Here is a 24,348-nt window from a genome sequence, read left to right on the forward strand (position 1 = left end):
GTAAATCTTTCAGAACATCTCGTGTGGCAGCTCACATAGACATACCCCCATTTTCCAGGGTTACTGAGCCTTGCTACCTAATTTGCCTAGACACATTTATTATGGCACTCATGCATCAAAGAATGAAGTCCAATGACACCTTTCCAAGTGGTTTACGTGCCTTTCTTTTTCTCTTCTGGCATAGGTCCAAGCTGTTTTGAGAAGACACTGGAATCAGTACAAAATCCAATTTGAGCACAGCTTCAGCCACTCGGATGCTATGCGCACCGCTTCCTACACCGTATCGTCAATCAGCGACGTTCAAGGCTACAGCTACAACCACGACTGCACCAGTGAACATTTAAATGGGAAGGGCTACCATGACATGGAGAGCGTGGTTTTAAAAACTGAAAAGCTGTACGGTTGACTGCCAAAGGCTCGGCCTATGGCAGAGCACTTACCCTCCCGAACGCCTGCTTCGTTTAACGACTCCACGGCCAGAAGATTTTACCTAACTTGGGATATGTTATTCTCCTGAATGATGCAAACTAAACCAACACGTTTTTCATATGTATGTATATATATGCATATATACATATGTTTGTGTTTCTGTGTACCTATAGAGTATGGACATCTGTACATATATGTCTATATATGTATGTGCATTTATATAAGGATACAAACTTTGCCTCTTCAGTTTCTACTGTGTAGACAAAGTTGGCAATTTTTTGTACAAAGGGAATCAATGAAGGATTTCTTATTTCCTTGGAAGTTTCTATAAGACTGTGTTGTGTTGGAGCCACTTCATTTGCCTATAGAATCTTAGAGTGTAAATACCATACTGTATTGTCTTAATTCAACCTAAAACTGAACAAAGGAAAATGGTTACAGTAGGTGCAATAATAACAACAGATTGTCCCCGTTAATTTTGTGTCCAGCATTTGACTGTCAAAAAAGCCCATCAGGTGGTCTGAGATAAGACTCAAAGATATCGATGGTTTGGTTTGGTTTTCCCACTATTATTTTAAATCAAACATAGAGACACCAGTGCAAGTCTGAGAGTCTGCTTACTTTTGTACTGCAATGTAATATTTTACAGCAAGCTTTGACCAATTTTATTTAGACTATTTTTGCATATCCAGGAGTGTCTCCTTCTCCTCAAGTTCATGGAAGTTTCTTATTGGCTTTAACACAGACAAGCTGAATGAGGCCTTACTGCCAGAAAGAAAAGTAGTAACCTGAAGAACTGTAAATCCTTCCAGACACTAACTCGTAATTGAAGCGGATGGAACGTCACTGTGTGCTTAAGGAATTCACTCAACTGGGAAAAGATCATGTACAGAATTTGTTGTAGTCATGCTCTTGTTTTATTTTTAAGTATTTCCCTGACCACATGCTTGATAAATTATCTCCTTCATTCTTGGGGCAAAGTGTTGATAATTTTGTGGATTTTATTGCCTGCAAAAAGCAAGCAGGACTGACTGCAGTGCAAATGACACACTGCCTTTAAAGCCAGTGTATGAGATTCAGACTAGTCAAGCAAACTACTGTTACTAATTGTCATGAGCTGGAAAATCCAATCTAAAGTTCATCTTATAAAGGTTAACAACATTATAGATTGAAAATTTCGGTACTGTTTTGGAATGCTTGATTCTGAATCTCAGTTACTTAGCGTAGAACAGTACCTTATAAGTTGTTTCTTTGGTTCTACTGGTGAATAACGTCTCGCTGAAAATGAGGAGGTTGTAAGGAAGGTCTTGAGAAAAATGTGTCTTTATAGTAATCTATGTTTTTTAAAATCTTTATGCTTTACAAAAAGAGTGGTTTTCTTAAGTGAGATGACAAAAAAAGCTCAAGAATGAGGGTATGATACGAGGTAAGTTTAGAAAAGTCTTACTAAAAATCACAAAAGCAGAAAAAGCTTTTATTAGTTTATTATGCAGATAAGTCTACTTCAGGTGGGGAAAAACCAAAACAAAATAGAAGAAAAGTAGATGCTGGAGTTGATAGACTATTACGCTGATTAATGTATAGCTGATGCATGTGAGCCAGTCAAAAAAAAAACCAATGACAGTTCTTTCTAAGACCACTTCCATTTTAAATACTTAATTTTTTATATTAACAACTTGATTTTAACATTTAAACATTTATGTCAGTAGCCTGTCTGTAAGCTTCATTAGCTCTAGTTAATTCGCTGTCACAGTGTTTATTGGTTTGTGACTTCATAAGGCTTTAAATGCTTTGTATTTAGAAGGAAAACATTAGGGGGATGCGGTAAGTTCACGCCACTTGCACCTTTCTGTAGCTTTTTACAGTTCTTATGTCTGGAGTTTGCATTTAGAAAGTGTTTTATTAATGATTTAGTTTCATAATACAGAACCTCAGCTAGGATGCGCAAATCAAGACTTCTGCTCTTCTGCAAGGCTATCTGTTTGATTGGTGGGAATTGGATTCCCTACTTTAGAATAGTGTGAAATCTGGCAATCAGATGTCATAATCTCTTAAATTGCAAGAATACAGTAACGGTATCTGCTACAACATGATTAGAGGTTACCTACAACTCTGCTTGCTTACCTGTGTAGTGTTACTTAAAATCTGTGCAATGTTCAAAAAATATTAGTGGTGCAGAAAATCCCTGCCGTGGTATAGCAGCTTTACACTTGGAGGACCAGATCATCAACAGGTATAAATCTGTCTTGAGTTCCCTTTTCAGAATCAAGGGGTCCCAGCTGAGAACCAAAGCCCAGGCAGATATCTGTCCATTTAAAAGGGCTTTGCAGTCCTTTATGGCATATTATCAGGCAATTATTTCAGTGGTAGCTGGTGGGTGGTTGTAATGTTGTGATGATTTAGAGCGTGATACAATATTAGATTTTGAATTAAGCTTCCTTCTCGGGCCGTTCAAATTTAACACCTTAATAAAAAATTTATCACTTAATGCTAAGTACTAGTTGCTAATTGCTCCCTGTACTCTGCTAGAGAAACTTGTAATGGTAATTTAGGAGGGAAAATCGTTTTTTGCGCAGAAATTGTCCTACTTCCAGGCAGACAATCACAGCATGCTTCTAGGCACACATCCGTCTTTGCTTTGGGAAAGAAACACACATCCAGCTGGGTGTGCAAGAAAGCATTTGTGGCCATAGAGGGTTACATGGCATGGGAGAACTACATTTCCCCCCTCCTCATGAGGTTAACTAACCTATTTCCTATTTTTCATTGGAAAATATAAATCCTTTATGTTGTCTTCCTACCTCACCTTTTTCAGTTCCTACACAACCAAGAGAAGGGTCTGCTTCTTAAAATGTTTTCCTGTCACAACAGATAAAAATCAAATCCTTTTTGCTGGTTGCTTATGGCTCATTTTCTGCTTTACAGAAGGTTGTATTCCTTATCTGCATTCTCTGGGATGGAAGTAAACTCAGTTTTGGTGGGGCTGTGAGATTCCTTTGAACATGCAAACAGTTATCTGTTGTTATTTGCTCTTTATTTTTTTGTTATTTAGTGAGGATTTACTGTATCAATCTACAGGGGCTACAGCAATACTTGTCTTCTGTGTGGTATCTGTAATACCAGCATGTCAGTATTCTATGAGAGGGAATGTCTATTTTTAATGCTACTGTCTTCAGTTAATAAAAAGCTCCATTGCAGGGGCCTCTCAGTTGTTTGTTTGGTTGTTTTGTTTAATGTTAGCATTTATGCTATGTATTTTTTCATTGTGATGATCTACTAGAGTATTTGACTGTAGAAATGCTTGAACACATGCTCCTTTTCATGTCATGAAACATTTGGGCTGGAAACCAGGAAACAGTCAAGTATTGTCCTATGTAAATAAGATTAATAGAAGCTATCAGCATTGTATTTATTGCTTACACTAAGAATGAAATGGAAAAAATGTGAACTTATTTTTTGGTTGTGCTTTGTTTTCACTTTGTTCATATGAATTATCATGTACTTTAATTGCTGAAAGGAAGTGTTATGTTTGTGATCAATAAAATATTACTACATTTATTCAGATCTCTTGTGCTGTAGTATGGAAAAAACAAAGCTGATCTAAACCGGGCTTTCACAGATGTCTTAACTGTGTGTTAATTAAATATTAACCCAGGGAGAAAGTCATTACATAGAGTTACTAACAATTATTCAGTTTTTAAGTATTTGCTTATTTAATACTTACATTTTTAATGCATAGTAGAGTGTTAAATTTCTGGAGGAAGCTTGCATAGGTGACTTATTATAAGATGGCTGCACTTACAATTATTTAATGAAAAGCTTCATATTCCTATTTCTTGTCTCATGAATCTGCCTTCTAATAAAACATTATTAGTACTTGCTTATGTTAGGAAGCCAAATTTTTTGTTCCATCACAAGCTGGCAGCAGAGTGGAGACTAAGGTAAACGTATCTGTTGTCTTCATTCCACCAGTCTAGGTGGAGTTCCTCTCAACACGGTGTTCTGCCAAATCTCCACCGAAGAGATTTATCTGTGCAGAGGCTGGTTTGTTCTGTAACACCTGCAAGAAGCAAAGCAATAGAAAAAAAGAGTGAGATTTCCCCTGCTCCCCTGCCGTTAGACTTGCTGGTGCCTGCACAAAAGCTATGAATAACAGGTATGTTTTAAAATCTGTAGAACCGAGTCTGTTCTTTGAATACTGAAGCCAAGTGGGCTCCAGAGAGATGTCTACAGCATAGAGTTGCTAATTGGTAATTTATTTGCTATTAAAGGCCTTGCCATAGTCAGAGTTGCCGTGGCCCTACACCCTCACCTTATTTACAAATGGGAGGTAATATACCCCAGAACAACAGAAATACAGCTGGAAATCTTACCGTAATTGATAATTAAAGTTCAGTTCCATTGAGCTCTGATACAATGATTGTAATTGGAATAAGCAACGACTGACTAGTTCAATTATTTTTATATACTTCTAAGTTGCATAAATCACTTTGTTATATGTTATATACCAAAACAGCAAATAACGGCCGGTACGTATGCTGCGCTTCTTTTTTTTCTTTTTTTTTTTCTAAGATCTACAGCTTTTCAAATTCTTTACACATAGTAGTAAGCACTCACACCTCATTGTCCATGTGAAAAAGCTGAAAGATGGATTGAATTAACCAGCGGTAATGTTGGGAGGTAGCCTGTGTTGATGGATTAGAGTTGTGCTTAGGACATGGAGTGATGGAGGACATCAGCTGTTTGGCAGCTCGGGGTGGGGGATAAAAAAGCTGCTTTGTCCTTATATTTACTGTTTTGGAAATGTGAAAGTATGAGAGGGAGTAAGTACTCAAACAGAAGAACTAAAAGGGATATTACCTACCCTTTTTTTAAAAACAGTTAAAGATGACTGAGCTTAAGGGATTGATGGGGTGGTGGTTTTAGGAGACAAAATAATAGAAAGGAGAATATATTTTCATTGCACAGAGAGCCGTAACCACCCTAGAAGACAGCACAGCTAGCATCACTTCACAATTTAAAAGGGAAGATATGTACAAACCGGAGAATGGTGACTGACTTTAAAAAAATGCTCAGAATAATGCGGAAACTGAATTAGGGAAGGTTGTATCGGACTCAGTTGTTTAGGCTTCTTGGCAAGGTAAAGAACAGGTCTTGGTTTTAAACCTTTAAAAAAAAAAAAAAAAACGGAATAAAAACTGTGCCTCTGTTTGCTTCAAGTGAGACAGATTCCTCCTAAGGTTGGATGTCAGGAAAGGCTGTGTGGTAGTGGTTGAGGGTGGAGAAGGAAGAGGAAGAAATAATTGTCCTGGGGCTTTAAAACAACTTCACTCTGAAATCTCATTTCAGGTAAAGCATATAAGCAATCCTGAGCTAAAGAAATGTCCTTAAGGAAAAAAAGAAAAGACGACTGCCTAATTAAGCCAAGCAGTACCTGAACACACCGGGATCTTAATAGTGGGCCTTAATGCTGCCGTGTGTATGATACCCATATTCAAAGTGTGCTAATGTCCGATCAGCAAATGCACGATCTCCCAACTCCCACTCCTGACTTTTGAGCAGGGGCCTGTAATTGCAGGCTATTTTGTCAATCTGTAGTGCCTAGGACCAAATGTCACTTAGCAGAAATTGTTACAGACTCTACTAATACTAATTTCTGTCTGTTACTCCAGTTAAGCATAGGGCTTACTAGTTTCTGCCGATACCTACTAATACTACTTACTGCTTCTCAGCGATACAGAGTCTCTGGATCTTCATATACAGAGGTCAAACTGTTACATTTGACAATTATTTTATACTTTTATATAAGTAACTATAGAGAAAAAGAAGTAAAGCCCATCCCCCAAATCCAAACGTTACTGCCTGCAACACGTCCTTATGCCAAGCAGTAGAAAAGTGACACAGATTATATCCACAGTAGCATTTGCAATTGGAGTGTATGTGCCTAAAGCATGTAAATACAGTATTTTGCTCCTGAAAGAAGAATAAGACATAGCCTCCTAACCTCCATAGGTAAGAATGAACAGCAATTCTTACATTTTATACACAATTTTAAAAGGGGAGACGCTCCTACAGCACAAGTAGCCTTGTAATGTTTAGGCATGCCAACAAATACACTAGAAAATAATACAACAGAAAACCCCCAACCAATTTCTTATCACCTATTGCCACAGAATACCATTCCACTCTCTGCAAGAGACAAAGATTACATCATTTGAAAATATTCCAAGCTAGTATATCTTGCAGGGTCTTGTCATGGCAGTCGCCACTGAAGTAAAAGTTCTAATCCAAAGCTCTAGCTCTTTATAGGGATCTGATTCTAAAAAAAATATGTGCAAGGAAATACAAAATTCACTTTGAACTAGTGGACCAAACAGATGCCAAAGTGAATAATTCCCATTGTTAACACTAAGCCTGCAAACTGATCTACTGCACACTGGCAGTAAATTAGCAGACTCAAAACCTAGTGGACAGGGTAAGCTGCTTTGTAGCTGGTGTTGGACCGCAGTGTGGGCTCTCTAGTCATTGAGAGCCATTATTAACCTTTTGAGAAAGGTCAAGCTGAAACAAAATGAAATGCAAAACTCTGCATCATATCATGTTTTGTTTGGGCAACAATTTGTGTTCAAACCCATACTTGAAACTAGAATAGGCGAGTGGAGGACGGGGGCAAGCAGGTGGCTGTGCCGACACACGCATTCCGCAGTCTGCAGGCATGTGGCTGCTGAAGGCTGCTACGAAGATTATGTAGTGCTACAAAGCCAGCTATTATAGCAGGCCAGAGCGGTGAGCCTAGTGTTTAGGAACAACAGGATAATTCTGACTTCTATTGAAAGAGCAGTAACACACAAAATGCATTTAATACAGACGCAAACACAGGCCTGGACACAAAAACCAATTAACCTTTTTCAAACTGCACAGAAAATCCTGAGTAAGGGCTATTTTTACATATGCTACTCCAAATAATAATCACTGACCAAAGCAAAAGGCTTTGTGGTTTTTTGTTTTGTTTTTCTCTCCCATCACCTCATCCTTACACACTGCAAACATTTGGTTTTTCATGAGCCTGCCTCTACGCTGTAACAAGAGCCTGACCGGAAGGTCAGAGCTGCCAGCCCCCTGTTTATAACTAGGCTTATTATCTAACATCCCATAGCGGTATATTTTTAATAAATTTTAAAACATACCTGCCCAAATGAAGAATTTAGATTCATCCACATAGAGGTCATGCTCAGACAAATGATATACAGGATTGCATTTTAAATTAAACGCTGTTTTATCACTACCCAAAATACAAATGTGCACGCTGAATTGTAAAGCCACTTGCAACTACAGTTCCTAGTGACTATTTCAAAGTTTTGTTCACAAAGCTCACCACTTTCTAAATGAAAACAGTTACGAAGGGAAAGTATCTTCTGATTAGTGCTAACTCACATAGAGAGAAGAGCATACTCTTTTACGTAGCTAAATGGTTTGACGTTGCCAGCGAGCCTACGGGCAGAGTTTAGGAATGAACCCTAAGGTTCTACAGCAAATATATACACATAAGGACTGCAGAAATTATGAGAGTAGAAAATAAGGTTGAACACAAGCATATATTTCCTTAGGTCCTTACCTGGATATTTGCAAATAAAACCTGACAAATGTGTGCCTGTAGCAGAGAAAGTGCTTCTGAAGGGCCTCCCTGCACTGGACAGGGATTGCTGTTAAACTGGCAGTGTCTTTGACACCATGCGGTGAAGTCTATCATCAGCAGGTCTATGCCACCTGAAGAAGGGTAGTCACAGACCGTTGCTGCATGTTGTGGCAGTCCGTTGCACACGCAATAGCTTTGCATACAAATATATGAGAAAACTAAATACAACAATCTCTTGAAGTTACTAAAAGTATATTGCACTGAACAGAAATAGCTATCAAAGAGTTCTGTTATTTTAAAAATTATAAACATGATGATAAAAACATTGCTAGGTATACTGGATTTAAAGTAAAAAAAAAAAAGTTGAATGAACTATTTTGTGTCTATTTTTATAAATGTGCTACAGAAAGGTTTAAAATCAGAGTATTTTTACCTTTCACACCACATACTTGTAGACTTAGACAAATGATAATGACTTTGTCCTCTAAGTTCCACTAGATGTAAGACCTTAAACATCAGTGAAGAGCTAGGAACACAAATACTTAATCACATTTTACTTAGCTAACCTTGAACATGAGCCAAATACGTGCATTTAACAGAGAGCTCAAAAGCACATTTGGCTAGGTTTCCCGGAAGGCTCTGTGGCCGTATATTCCCCAGAATAGTGTCCACAGCCCAGTTCGTTTCTGTTACTCACAAGGGAGTCCCACCTTGTGATGCCTAAGGGACCCCCGGAGCTGTCTTCAAGCACTGGCTCCTTCCGTCACATTTCAGGCAGATGATGACAGTAGGAGTTTCCTTGTTGAAGGGTCTGTTTCAAATATTCAGATAGTCACCACGGATACTTCAGAATATGTGACAAGTCGTTGTACTACTATTCTGTGGTTTGTAATGCAGTACGGTGATACCGGCTTGTTTTTCATATTCGTACCTCTCTTACATAATTGTGACACACTTCATCCAGATGATGCAATGGCCTAACTACAAGAATTTAGAAAGTTAGACTATCAATGCCATCAAAATCTTCATAGCAAATACCTGTGGTAAAACTAATTCAATTTCAGATAATTTCAAGGTTTGGACTCTGACCCCCAATGGTCCTTTCCAGTCCAAGTCTATATTTGCTATGAGGTATAGAAAATGTTTCCCTTTCTGTCTGACAATGAAAAATGACAGTAGCTCATCACCTCCTTTTTTTTGTTGTTTTTTTTTTTCCCTGCAGTGAGTTGTTTATAACAGTCAGGAGTGCTGTAAATAGCCTGCTATAGCTGTAATCAGCTGTGAAGCTGATTAGAATGATCTGTAATTGAAATATAAGAAATGCTTAATGAAGAAAGTTAAGTAAGGACGCTTTCACAGAAATAAGAAAAATATTGAGAGCAAAACTGGAAACATGTTAGTGCCAGAATTCTGGAACTGTGTTTTTGTTGCAGACAATAACAGCACTACATACAGTTATGTTATTTCGTTGTATAATGGAAACAATTTCTGTATAGGTCACGTAATGTATTTTTTTAATATAAATAAGACAATGTAAAGTGGTAAAATATACTTTTTATGTAAATGCTTGCAAAATATTTTGAGTTTTACACCTTACTCTCTTTCCCACCACCTCAGATCTGGCACTAGCAAGACTTTTTCTGTTGTTCTTCCAAAGGAAATCGTCCCATCATGTCTTAGTCTTCACTGAAGACCAGCACCCAGCAGGTATCCACACCCCTGCAAGGCACCTTCCCTTCCACCAGCTATCTCCAAAGGTCTTGGGAACTGGAGGTAATACTGCTCCAGCCTAGCATCTTTTTCCCAACCGCACCAGCTGCATTGGGACCACAGGAGGAGCACAGTAGGTCAGTCACTAGCACTCACCGACTTCCCAATTCATTTGAGGTACACCTGGCACAGGAATGAGGGAAGCAAAGCCTCAGAGAGTCTTTAACTCACACCCATTTCCTCAGTAAAGTTGTTCTGGCACTGGGGAGCAACTGGCATTGAGCCTTCCTGCAAGGAAGAATGCACTGAGCTGGTTTTTCTGGCTGCACGCTCCTTGCTGTGCTGTGGAATCGCTGACCTTCGCCTCAGTCACTCCCCATTTATGCCTTTTTAACGCTGTTGAAAGAACTGAAGGGAGAAGGAATCCCCGTCAGTTTCCCACATGCAGAGGCCACTGCAAGCTGAAATCCAGACAGCTCTAAGAATTCATCATACTTCTAATCCAGCAGAAGCATAAAATAAATAAAACATAAAATTACTAAACGTACCTAGATGGTAAGACCACTCTGCAAGCCAGTGGCAATACTGCAAGTACATGAAGATGATACTAGCATGCAAAGCCTGTGGAGTGGTGCTATAAAAAACCCCAAACAAACGGAACCCAAACCAAAAAACTTGTACAGATACGGACTGTCAGTGATTTAAGGACTCTAAATAGAGTCTTTCTCTCGCTCTCCTCTATCATTGCAAAAGAATAGTGTATTAGAATATAGAAAAATTGCCTATGCCTCTATTTGCAGACATTCTCCAACTGCTTTCCAGGCACACACATGCTGGTGAGAGGGAAAGTTAAAAGGGAGCCTGAGGCTTCTGCCATTGGCAGCAGTGGGCACAGCTCCTGTGCTTAAGAGAAAGGCTAGAGTAGCAACTTTACACATTCTTCTCTTTTTCCTTTTCCTGCCTTGAACTCCCCTGGCCCCTTCTTTTATTCACAACAGAATACCATCTGGCTTGAACTACAGGGATTCTACATGATGAACTCCTCAGCCATCCAGCCCAGTTCCCTACAATGGACGCCAAGATAAAGAAATCATTCCTGTTTCTGTTAAAGCAATATTTACTGTTGAAGGTACTTACTGTAGAGTTTAAATACTGTCTTCTATTTCTAGACCAGATAAGAAAGTTCCCATAGACTTAAGTAAAACAGTTTAAATAAGATGTCTAGACCAACCTAGAAAGGAGCACAATCTTTTTGAAGGTTGAAAATACTTTCTTTTTTAATAATGTCTCCCTTGGTTGCAGCTGAAAACAGCGATACATGAATATAATGAGAACAACTAGTCTAGCAATGGTTTACTCCAAACTGTAACTAACTAAATTGTACAGAACTAGCACAGGTTTGGATTAAATATATGTGGATGTGCATCATTAAATAAATAAATTTAAAAAAAAAAAAATTGCCCTGCTTGCTTCCACCTAACCCTCTAATTAGTACTGCCATCACATTCAAAATCAGTGGGCTACCCATGGAACACCTTTTTGGCATGTTCCATTCACCGACTTCTTAACCACTACTATGAGACCAGAGATTTCAACTAATGTGCTCCCTTGCACTTGACCAGCTGACCCCACAGCCTCTGTGTTCGTTGTAACTTTCCTATAGGGTCTGCACTATCTCTGTTTGAAGTCCCATACGTTTTTTTTCAGAGCATTTCTTTGAAGTAGCCTCTGAAAGCTTATTACCACCCACATGCGGGGAAAAAACATCAGATTTTAAAACTGACAATAAGAAGCGTGTCCTCTAATCAAGGGTGTGATAGTTTGTGCATACTGATGGCCAGGCCGTGTGTTTAGCAAGATACACTTAAAGAATCATAGCTTTCTTCAAGTCAGAAAAAATTGACATTTACTTGAGAAGGTGAGTTACCACAAAGGCAGAGAATATGCTCTGAAGTATATTAAAATACACAAGGAAAAACAACTTAACAGTGCTTTCAAAAAACTCTAACACCCAAATTGTTACCTTTTCCAGGACTATTGTATTGTTTCCAGGCCCTCAATGAACCGAAAGATGTGACGTGTTGAAATCACTATATGCACATCTGGCTCCAGGGTGCAACTGGAAAAGACAGAGGCGTACCTGGCAAAAATGTGTCCCACTGCTGCTAAAATTAGAGGGTTTTTATTACTGCTGACTTACTGCAATCATCTTCAGGATACAGTAGTGAATCTCCTTTTCTGGACCCAGTGTGACTTCAAACAGTCCAGATAATGCACTGCTGCTTGATAATTACAGGTCCAAGTTTACACATCACTGTGTTAAGAGTGATGCTTAATTTAAAGGATGACCCTGGCAGCTATTACTGTATCATCATTTTCATACTCTATTTTTCAAACAATGCGCCTCAAGGGATATACTAAAGACACACAAAATACGATCTGGTATGTTCTTCTGAATGCAGAAAAAGGCCAGACTTTTTCTGATGTATAGTATTGCCTTTCAGTATAAATAGCTGTTTAAAAATTGAGAACACGAGATCCCCTCAGTAACAACTAGACGGTGTGAGCAGCATGTTCTCATCTCAGTGATGACAGAAAGCACAATTCAGCAAAAAAGATCTTGCTTCTCTCCAGTTGCTTTGAACTTGTCATTTTATTTTTGCAAGCTGTCTTCATCATCTGTAAATACTTAGCATGGCCATGTGACAGGGAATTACAATATTACATCCCCTCCAACTATATGTCATTAAAATTATTCCGCTTTGCTTTGAGATTCAAAGTCAATTCCTCTGCAGATTAGTTTAACTGCCTCTGAAGTCTGCAATCACAAGAAGATGTGAGTCTCAGACCTACTGAAGCCTGCAATGGGAGTGCTACAGAGGAGCACCTGTCCTGCCAACGCTCCTGAAAGCCATAGGCAGGACCAGAACTCCCAGAGCTCAATACTTATGACAAGATCCATTTTTTACCTTTCAGTTCAGTGAGGGTCTGTGACCACCCAGCCTTCATGACAGTAAACTAGTTCAGGCATCCTTTTTAGTTGACGCTGTCTGATCCGGGATTATTCTCTTATTCTTTCCTGTAAGCCATGTAGGAACATCTGCAGGAGAAAAGCTCCTTGAGACTTCCACCTCTCATGTGAATTTGAACAGGGCCAAACATATTCTTGTCCTCTTTTATTTAAATATTTTGTTTATTTAGTTTTCTTGCCTCCTTTACATCATAGAATGGCCTGAGTTGGAAGGGAACCACAAGGATCATCGAGTCCAACTCCTGTCCATGCACAGAACAACCCCAAAATTCACACCATGTCTCTGAGGGCATTGACCAAGTGCTTCTTGAATATTTTCAGGCTTGGTGCTGTGACTGCCCCCTGGGGAGCCTGTTCCAGTGCTCCACCACCCTCTGGGTGAAGAACCTTTTCCTAATATCCAACCTAAACCTCACCTGGAACATCTTCCTGCCATTCCCTCGGGTCCTGTCATCGGTCACTAGAGAGAAGAGATCAGCGCCTGCCCGTCCTCTTCCCCTTGTGAGGAAGCTGTAGACCGCAGTGAGGTCTCCCCTTAGTCTCCTCCAAGCTGAACAAACCAAGTGACTTTAGCTACTCCTCATATGCTTTCTCCTCTAAACCCTTCCCCAACTTCGTGGCCCTTCCTTGAACGCTCTCCAGTAGCTTTGTATCCTTCATGTACTGTGGCACCCAACACTGCACACAGCACTCAAGGTGAGGCCACACCAGCGCAGAACAGAGCAGGACAATCCCCTCCCTCAATGGGCTGCAATGCAGGGCTTGATGCCCTCCAGGACTCGGTTGGCCCTCTCGGCTGCCAGGGCACACTGCTGGCTCATGTTCAACTTGCTGTCAGCCAGAAACCCCGGGTCCCTCTCTGCAGAGCTGCTCTCCAGCCTCTCGTTCCCCAGTCTGTGTGTACAGCCAGGGTTGCCATGCCCCAGGTGTAAAATCCAGCACTTGTCCTTGTTAAACTTCATAGGGTTAGTGATTGTCCAGCTCTCTAATTTGGCTAGATGTCTCTGCAGGGCCTCTCTGCCCTCGAGAGTGTCAACAGCTCCTCCCAATTTTGTGTCTGTTCTAAGAGCTAAGATGTTCTTTTTAACATCTAATGTCTTTTTTAAAAAAGTGTTTTTTAAAAAGCTGCTACAGTACCCATCAGCAAGTGCCTCATACACTGGCATTTTACCCCAACAGCTATTGCAGAATAGTTATTCCAGAACTTCCCTTGTGGACACTGGTCCTCCAGAATAAGAGAGGGTTGTGTGTCTTTAGTCTCAATTTTCTTTATTCACAGTGGAGCAAAACATTTTAACCATAAATAATTTTTCTGGACTATCTTCTCTGGCAAATTTTCAAGCACAGCCGTCCCTTCAGTAGCTAATGGGGAAGCAAAACAAGGCTTTCCAAGGCTCCAGGGCATATTTTGGATCTGTAAATCAGCACCCCCTATATTAGTCCTTGACAAATCTTTGTTTAATAATTTTGAGCTAAAAGTTATTGTTCTTGTACCTCTGCCACATGATCCCATATCTGGTATGGCCAACCATTCAGCAAATAGTCATGATAGTAAAAATGTCCTGTACTAGCTTATCATTTTCCTAGACAAAAAAAAAAAAAAAAGTGAAGATATCTGCGTTTGCTGGAAGACACAATGAACAAAATGTTGCAGAAAGCTTATGCTTAAGCCTTCAAAAACTGTGTCACTGAAAATCTGTGTGGGGGTGTATGTATATTTCACAAATGCAGAAGAGCACAGCAATTGCAACCAGTGTTTGCAAGAGCATTAAAGGAGGTTATATACTCAAGCCAATTCCCCAGTAACTTTGGCTTTATTCCTGTGTAACTCTTCTGAACTCAACATACTTCAGCACATCGGACATGAGAATCTTCACCCAAGAGGCAGCCTACTTGGAGACAAAGAAACAAACCCATTCTTTTCTCAATTTTGGTCATACTTATTCAACGTGATTTTTTATAACAGCAACTGAATGCGTTAATCAACAAGCTTTCAATCACCAAAAAGCTCCAAGCAATCAAATCTGTTGAAATTTTCAAGACTGCCTTACCTGTGCAAGCTTCTGGTATGTGATGCTTTGTTGCCTGCCAGGCTACATCCAAATGAGTGCAATTTGTCAAATAAGAACTCTGACAGAAACATTCCAGACCTGCACTCTTTGGTGGAAATCAGTGTTCCCATGGAACAGGATGCAGAATTGCTGCTGTTTGTTCATTTTGCTGCTGGGGTCTCCATCAGAGATGGTTTATTAGTACATGAAAGATTAGGTTCTAACTCAAACAGCAATAAAACAAAGGTTACAGATTAAACTCAATTTCCATCGGTCCAGAAAAACCACAGTAACAAAACTCCCCTCTAAGAAATTAATTTTTTAATTTTTTTTAAAGTTATTTACTGCATGACAATTTCCAAATATTGAGAAAATAGTGAAGGAAATAATCATTTACTTTTAGAACAAGTTGAAGTTATTCACTAAAAAATTATTTTGCGTGGAGAGACTGTCATTATTTTGAAGAGGCTGTGATAAAATATGGAACACAAAATCAAAGTACATAACACTTGTCAGAACACGGGGAACACAAAAAGCAAAATTCTGAATTACTAAGATTTCCCTTCCCTTGTCTTTTGCCATTATAGCCAACATACCTTGGGTTTATTTTTCCCTGATATTTTCCTTTTGTCAACGTGTCATATCGTTTCAAACTCAGTAGATTAAAGCTATTCTCATCACAGATGCTTTAATTGCTGGTGCAGATCCCTGGTTTTAAATCCCTGATTTCAGTGTAGGTCTATCTTTTGTATAACACAGTCCTATCGGCCATTCAGATCTGCTCTAAATGCAAACTCCTACTTTCCTACCAGTTGTTTTCTTCAGGTTCTAGAGCCATCTTTCAAAGACTCTAGACAGATTTGTTTTTCTTAACTCCCTTCAAACACACTATTTGAGCTTTATGATGAGTCTTTAACTGCGGCGTTGAATGAACTCTAAAGAATTATGCCTCAGTAGTTTATGTTGCTACCCACAGCTCCAGCCCCAGCTGTCCTCACAAAGTTGACTGGCCTCCCACAATGCCGGCCTCTCAGCAGTGAAACCATACTATCCGTGGTTCTGTACTATTCCATTTACACACCGGATACAACAAGGCAGATCTATGTGTCAGTTAACCCCTTCTAGTGGGTCGCCTGGCCCCTTTCAGCTGAAAAACAGCTAATACCTATTTCATCATTTTTCTCATGTATTTTAGCATTATGCAGTAGACAGACTTGCAATGAAGTAGGTTATTTAAATGTATCTAATTACTGGTATTAAGATAGATACATACCTCCTCAATGGCTTTAAACAAACACCTCCGATTTATATAGTACTCTTAATCCAATAACAGTTAACATATATAATGATACGCACGTAATGCCCTTCAAGAGGTAACAGCAAACTGTCTTAACATCTTTAATAACATTTTGGAGTGTCCAACCATGAGCAAGAGTTTGAGATTTTAATTAAAAAAATCTTGAATATAGCGTTCATATTTTAGGCAAAATAAGACAACTGTGGGTTTGTTTTGTGTTTTCTGATGTCACTGGAAGCAAACAGGTGCTGTGGGCTTTGTCCTTTTAGCCAATGCACTCAAATCCTTTAACCATTTCAGGTTCTTATTCAATTTGCAAATCATTCTTTTGTATCTAAAACACTCATCTGTCTACTCTTGAAAAGGAGAAGAATTTGCCAGGATAATTTTTGCAATAAAAATTTTTTCATTTCAGACTGTTTCAAACACTGTGGCCCCTCCATGACTCCAGACTTTTTTTCCCCAGCCCAACCCAATTAGATTACAAATATTTTTCTTTATCTGATCACAATAGCACAAAGATTTGTTTGTGGCTGTGATGCACAAGCTGCAAAACTCCAGTTTTGATTACAGCAGGACTGTGCCAGTATTATTCTTGGAATGGTCTCCAAACAGCTGAAGTTTAGACTTGTTGTCCCAGTAACATAACTACTCGGACTAGTCACTCAGACCCTGGTCCAGCTCTCATCCCATGGCAAAGCAGCAGTGTCAGATTGCTGATTCATGCAGCTAGGTTAGGCAAAAAGTCTCCATAAAGGCACCCTTCCAAAGGAATTGATACACTCTCTCAGCTGAGGCAGGCAGGACCCTTACTCTGACCTACTTATAAATCCTTGCGCATTCACCTCTTTCCCAAGATTATTATATCCAGTGTCATAAATCACAATATCATTTAGCTGTAGGCTGACATTTCTGTTTCTTTCCAATGTTGTTCTGAGCCTCTGTGATGATCTCCTGTTTCCTCCTTTAGGTTTCTATCTAAATCCCTCTACTATTACATTGACCTCGTGTTCAGCAACATATCTGAAGTGCTGAGAAGTAGAATTGCAGCCTGCTGCAACAGAGTCCAAAAGGCCACGAGTTTGTATTCTGCCTATTTCTTTAAATTAGTACAGAACAGTACCAACTGTTGGAAAAATATCTGACCCAGCTATCTTTCAAATGTTATTTTATTAAAGAAGTGAAAATATTCCCTTATTTATTTATTTATTTTCAGTCTGTTCATACAACACGGCTCTTTGGACGTTTTTGTTCTCCCTATGACAAAGTGCCTATTATTATTTCTCTGTATTTCTCCCCAGAATGATAAATATCCAACTATGGACACAGGCGTGCTAGGCTCTGCTTACAGCTTTCTCCATGTTACCTGCAGAATGGGTACTTAAGAAATCTTGCCAGCACATTGCCTGCCACGCATGGAAAGCATATTGGAGAGGCGATGTACTCTTAGTCACAAAACCTCCAGATGGTCCCTATTCTTTAAATTGATGCTAAAATAAAAATAGGGAGCTCTTTCCAACTTAGTTGATATACGATGAGCTCATCTGTCACACTGTTCATAGAGGTTAGGTAGTTGTATGTTGAAGCCATGCATAATACCAAAAGAGGAGTGAAGAAGACTTGCCTACCAAAAAGAAAATACAAATGAATTTGACACTGGTTCTTTTCAACCCATAGTATGATTAATTATTTTACGTGAAATTATGTGTGTGAAGTAAAGAAAGTAAAAACTGGGAAAAAAAATTGCCAGTGGACAACAGAACCTTTCTCCAGAGCTAGATTTCCTCTTAAGAAAGGTACTTCTGCTGCCTGTCATATATTTTTGTGATTTTTACTTTTATGTTGCTGTTTTCCTTCTCACTGACAGCAAGAGAGTGTGAACTTTGAACAGAGACTGTGAATTCCTCTGAATGTTCTCCAATTCTTATGATTATTTCAGTTTCTTAAAGTGCATTAAGAAGAATCTTTAGAGGACCCATTGCAATTTCAGCAATACAAATTCAGTATTTGACAAAAAGCAACAGCAGCCCTGCGGGGGGCAATATGGTCCCCAAGCTAGAGATCTTCTGATTCCTTGTCTCAAGGCGATCAGGAACGAAAGGTACAAAGCCTGGGGGCTGGAGGAATTTCTTCCAAACAGATGACTGAGCTACTTCACCTGGGAACAGTATCACTGCCTACAATGAAATGATATATTTTAGGCACTCTTAGAATTTTTCATTCTTCCCTCTGCCTCCCCCCCCATGACTGATAAACCTTCTAGGGTGGATCATGCTGCATGTAACATAATGAGTTACTGAAGAGAAGAAGCTGCAAATAAATGTTTTTCTTACATTGAGTTCATATGCATTTTGTTGGAAGAATTAGAAAAAGGAATATTTGCTAATTGAATTACTGTGCTTCCTTACTGAAGTCACTTCCTGATAAGCAGCCAATCTAATTTTCTAAAATAAATAAGTGAGAGAGCTTGAATAACCCAGTCATCCTGGCTGGTCACAACTGGTGCAGTATTATTCTGGCTAAGACATGTTATTACTTTACTCCTAAACAATACATACAAGACAACTAAAGACACTACGAATTTATTCTACATTCTAAGATTTCTACTTTCAAAGAGGTAAAACCATTTACAGCAAACTACTGTCAAAGATATTAATACTACCTTTGACCTTAACCTTTGTTTTTATTTTCCTCCTGAAAGTGAAGTCCTGCTCAGGTTTAGCAGGTAATAAATTGTATTTCCATAAAATATGTTCAAGTCCATTTACATATAAGAAACCCCAAGAAACCTCAACTTCCATCTGAAACTCACAATGAAATAAACATCAGACTATTCCCACAGAATTTAATAAACAGGTTAAATGATGGTATCTATAGAGTATAAGGCTAAGTAGTACTGAGTATGTTTGTACCACTCTTTAATACACCTGAAATGAAAGGGAATGTGCAAATTCCAAACATCTCAAAAAGCTTTTTGGAAGTTCTATTAAAGCCATTCCTGATGTTCTATTGGAAGTAGTTCCCACACTCAGTGAACTTCTTTCATGTTCTGCCATCATGTCAATGAGCCTTTGCAGTCATGCTTTGTTTTCAATAAGAAATGAAGCCAGAGAAAGTAGCTTTCTGGGGTTTTTCACTTTTATAGTAACTACTTTTTCAATGTTATTACCTTAATTCAGAACATTTGGTTGCATTTTTAAAATACTTACTGAATTTAGAGCAATAAGCTTGAAAACCTTCTCAAATGTTCTGCTGACTAGAAAGCACTCTGTTTCTGCATATTAGAGTGCTTAGCTACACAAAGAGGATTGATAATCAATCTGATGCCTAAAAGCTATCAATCCTTTATGGGAACATTCTTAAATTAGTTTAAAAACTTCTGTGTAACTGGAGATGATAGACTTTCAAGTGGAAATAATAAGATTTACAAATGTTCTTTACCAAATCTGCCACCCACTTGGTCCTTTCCTACTGAAGAAAGGCATAATGGCCTTTCTCGGTGTACCTCAGTCACTTTGGCACAAAGTCTGAGCCTGGTTACACAGCTGAAACTACTTTAAACACACCTTTGCTGAGCAAGTGACCCGACTTTGTAATGAAGTGCCTAAAGAGAGCATCCACATGAGCAGAACGCTCCACAGAGGGGCTGCAACAACAGCAAAAGCTTTCAGAGCAAATGTGTGTTTGAGATAGTGCATTATCATATTATTGCTCAGCGTATTTCATTACTGCATTCTAAAATGTTGGAAATCCTCGCTGTGTAAGTGCAGGGCTTTATTAGTGAGAATGGAAACATTACAGGAGCCTGTCCACAGCATCAAGCACAGCGATCAGACTGCAGTGAAGACAACTAGAGGCTGTTGGTCACCAAAGCCCCCAACTGATTTTGACTCAAGCAAATAGTAAAATAACAGGTTTTATAAAATTTATTCCCTAGAAACAAGTGTTTCCCTGAACTAATAAAGTGATACTCCATGAAGGAGCTGGTTCGCTATCATCAAACGTTTTAGGCAGAAAACTTTTTAAACCTAAAATATTCATGCTGTGGACCTGATATCAAACTGTGCACAGACACGCACGTGCAGTTTGGCACTGGAAACTGAACTATGAAAGAGGCAGCATTATTCAGAGTCAAATTTATTAAGCCTATCCTAAAATAGCACTTACTTTTGATGATTACTTTAAACTGGCAAAAGGCTGTGTTTCCAGCTTCATCATGGGCTGTATACTGAACCCAACAGGTTCTGTACTGGAAGCAGGAAGCGTTGGGTATAGAGGCATCCCCACCGTTAGCATTCATTTCAGGTTGTTCCCAGCTGACTTGTACTGGATGTGTCTTGGTCATTATGGTGACAGCCTGTGGACAGTTTGTAATGGTTGGAGGAATACTGTTCAGTGGAGTTTGAGAGAGATATGATGAGCATGCTAGGATGCTGCAAAATAATAAAGCATGTTTCAGAAAGCACAAGGTATTAAACAAAACCACTGATAGATTTCATTTATGAATCTCTGTGGAAAATATTTTCTACCTAACCAGATTCAAAAGTGGTAACGATTTCACTGTGTATGAAAGAGGATGTAAAATACCTAACAGTGAATACCAACGACCTGCATTAATGGTACCCAAGATACATGGGGAATTCTAGAACTTCAAAAAATGAAAATACTCTGCAACTAAGTTCACTCTTTAAAGTAGAAGAGCACTTAACATTACTGCACAGCAAAGTGATCATTCTTAGGTACATTACCTTCTCACCTAAATTTTGGACCACACTAAGACACCTTCATGAACCCTGTGAATTTAATGAATTTAGTCTTCAAAGTAGAAGATTTAAAGAGACAAAAAGTGCAGACTTGTTATTTCAAATTTTAAAATATTTTTCAGTTCAGTTGAAAGTGCAGGGTGTAAATTGCTGTTTATAGATTGTAATCTAATCTATGACATCATTAATAGTCTAGCACACCACTCTGTCACTCTGTTTACTGTGGCTAAGAAAAAGGAAACAACCCAACAACTATACAAACATCCAATGGCAAATTTCAAAATTATACTTACCTGCTGTATCTGAATTACTCTGCCACTATTTCTAGAGATTTATTATACAAGTGCCTGAATGAAACAATAATTACAAAGTAATACTGTGCCATAAGTTGTAACTACTGAGCATTGCTTCTATTTTCTCCTCCCTCCTTTCCTTTACCCTCTTGCTTCCCTAGGGCAAAAGTTCACAAATACAGGCCTGTCCCATCTGTTTGCAAGACGACTGTTACCACTTAGGCTCTCAGCAACTTCACTTTACAAATATTTGGCTGCAGTAAGAGATGATGTGCTTTCTATTGTAAGACTTTTTTTTCACTCAGAATGAACTTTAACCCAAGATTGTTATTAACTCCACCTTAATAGTGATAATCGCTGCTGAAATTAGTAGATTACTATTTATTACTACCCCACACCCCACCCCACCCCCCCAAAAAAAAAAAAACAAAAAACTGGAAAAAAAAAATCAGGAAAACCAGAAAATTCTAGCCAATAATAAGGCAACTAATTTTTGTTACCACATTGAATTCAATAGCAATTAGTTGATAACTTGCCTTAGGGGAAAAGCCTGTAGGTATGTTAGTCAAACATATGGATAAACAGTGTCATTCAAGAGGTTAGAAAGAAAGAAACGAGAAGGAGGATACTGTGTGACTGACAGGCATAGGAAATCATTTTACTGGCAATATTCTGCACAAATGGAACTAAGGTGGCTAGAGTGGCCAGGGTAATCTGTCCATAGGTTTGCGTAGCCAGTGCCTCGCAAAGCCTATGAAACCGACAGAGCAGCACAAAGCAACAGCACTGTATGATGGTGAGTTACTTTAGCTGCAGAGTCATAAAAGGCTGATCTCAGTTAGAATGATAAACACTCAACTATTGAATTTCAAGATGGAACACATTAACATGAGGGTATTTAAGAACATATATTGTTCATTTCTTCCACATTTGATGGAAACATCATTTGGTGCAGAAATTATCACAGCATTTATAAACACCAGAATATGAATCACACTAAAACAGCTTCTTTGGTATACAATGTCAGTGAAAAATTAGAAAAACAGGTTGCTTTGAAATGTTCGGGCAAGTGTCTTGAAAAGCCTTGGATCAAATTTACTGATCAGCTGATCTTACCAACTGACATGTTGTGGAAGGCCAGAGTTTGCACCTTTACATCAGCCCTGTTTATTCATATATTGATTCCAAAAGATTGGATTCTAAATATATGTAGTGCTCAATATGTCATAAAAGATCCAAAATAAGCATGGAATATTTCTGTCAAAGATGACAAAGAACTGTACACACAATTCTGAGCATTGATTTCAAAACTGTGTCCCTTGTTTTGGATAGAACTACTGAACGTGCACAGGCTCTTGGTGACTTTATGGGAAACTCACAAAGTTATCCAATGTAAATATAGAGATTTACATGCCATATTAAAATCTCAGGCCATTTTTTTGACAAAAAGCAGTAGAGTTTGCTAAATGGACTTTTTAGCAACTGAATTCCAGGTTTTTAAGGGACAAGTACTTTAGGTGAATTTTTCCCAAGACATATGTCTAATTGAACAAAAGTCAAAGTGAATTTTCATTTGCTATCCTACTTAAACAGGAAAATATAATTTCATGCAATATTATTTATGTCTTTGAAAATTTAACCTGGAACATTTTGATAGGGTAATGGAATTATGCTCTATCAGCCAATGTCTATGTTTCAGAAAGCATCAAACCCAGGCTTTTTTGCCATTTATTCAGGACATCTGAGACTGATCTTCCATCATCTGACAATTCCCAAGTCATCCCTCAGAATTCATTTAGAAATGCACTTGATGTCAAATACCAAAGCAACTGGAAGCTATCTGCAGAGAAAAAGAGAAGCCTGGATGGCTGTGAAAAAACAGATTTCTAAACTGTCATTTCACTGTTTGCTTTAAAAGCAGAGCTCTTATATTAATAACATGTACTCCTCAAACTTTGCAATTTAACTTTGGGACTAATTTCTCTTTGTCAAAAGCATTTTTATTCTGTTCAAACTTTTCCTGTTTGCTGAAGAAGTTTGCTACGCCTTAAGATTTTTTTCCAGGAACCCAATGATACTTACGTTTTTGAAAATTCATGATTGTTCAACATATCACTCTCGGGGAAAAAAGGATTCTTTACACTGATTCTCCTGAGTAATCTCCTGCTTTTATTAAGCAACAAATTCCCCAGATCAAATAACTTTTTTCTGAAAGCTTTCAAAGAAGAATTTATAATCTTAGTTGATATCCAAAGAATAACAAGAACAACTACAGAGATGCAAAAAAGAATTACAGGACCTCATGCACTGTTACCAAGGCAAGTCGCATATTAATACATGTGTTAATTTACTGTTTAACTAGTTACCATAGATGAAGGGAGAATAGGACTCAGAGGAGTAATCTGACTATCAGGGTAGCTGCTGAAAATGGCTTCAAATGTTGCAAGGAAGAAAAGATTGGGTTTGTTTGGAGCAACACTCAGTGGTAAACAAGAGATTGCAGTTAAAGATGATCTCTTGCCTTGATAGTGGGGACAGGAGTTGTGCTCTGAAACACACCAAAATAAGGTACAATGGGTTATTTCTTTTGTGTTACCCATTGTCAGACAAGTTGATACACCATAATGAGAAAATTGCTAACAAGGTCATCTCCAAAAATCAGAGAATTAATATTTATTATGGTTTTAAATGATAAGCACAACAATTTGAATCATTCATCAAAAAGATTGGGAATTCTATCAGGAAGAAAAATCATACCAGTTTGACTTCTGACGTTTTTCACCTTTTACTAAATAAGTAATTTATATTCCTTTTTACTTTTCCATATTATGAGATAATTTCCAAAGCTTAAAATAACTTGGCAGTTCTACAAACATTTTTCTGTTTTCTTAACATTTCCTTGTTTACTTATTACATTAGGTTTTTGAACAGTGATTTCCCGGCAAATTAATAAAAGCTTGCAATGTTCTTTAAAGGGAAGAAACAGTGCACACAGTGCAAGCCAAAGGTCTCAATTTTGGAAGTCTTTATTGAGCACATCCTTAAAATGATTAATCCTATCGACTCCAGCAACAAAACTATTTGCTAACATGATTGCTCACTACTGTGGAAAAGATTATAAAATTGGGTCCAAAATAT

General features: G+C 38.4%; 1 protein-coding gene and 1 long non-coding RNA gene across 2 annotated transcripts in view; one reads left to right on the forward strand and one right to left on the reverse strand.

Annotated features, from left to right (window-relative positions):
* The window catches only part of CALCRL (calcitonin receptor like receptor), a 68,322-nt gene extending 64,329 nt beyond the window's left edge, over positions 1-3,993 (forward strand). Inside the window, exon 13 of the mRNA XM_064452039.1 lies at positions 185-3,993. Coding sequence (XP_064308109.1) covers positions 185-406 — 222 coding nt within the window. The 3' untranslated portion in view covers positions 407-3,993. The remainder of the gene's footprint in view (positions 1-184) is intronic.
* On the reverse strand, positions 1,990-23,647 carry LOC135313411 (uncharacterized). Its single transcript, XR_010373057.1, has 3 exons — positions 23,577-23,647; positions 20,322-20,511; positions 1,990-4,489 (listed from the first exon to the last, which is right to left on the reverse strand). It is a non-coding gene; the product is annotated as an uncharacterized LOC135313411 (long non-coding RNA).
* Between the last annotated feature and the right edge of the window lie 701 nt (positions 23,648-24,348).

This window comes from Phalacrocorax carbo, chromosome 5, assembly GCF_963921805.1.
Source record: "Phalacrocorax carbo chromosome 5, bPhaCar2.1, whole genome shotgun sequence".
Classification (NCBI taxonomy): Eukaryota; Metazoa; Chordata; class Aves; order Suliformes; family Phalacrocoracidae; genus Phalacrocorax; species Phalacrocorax carbo.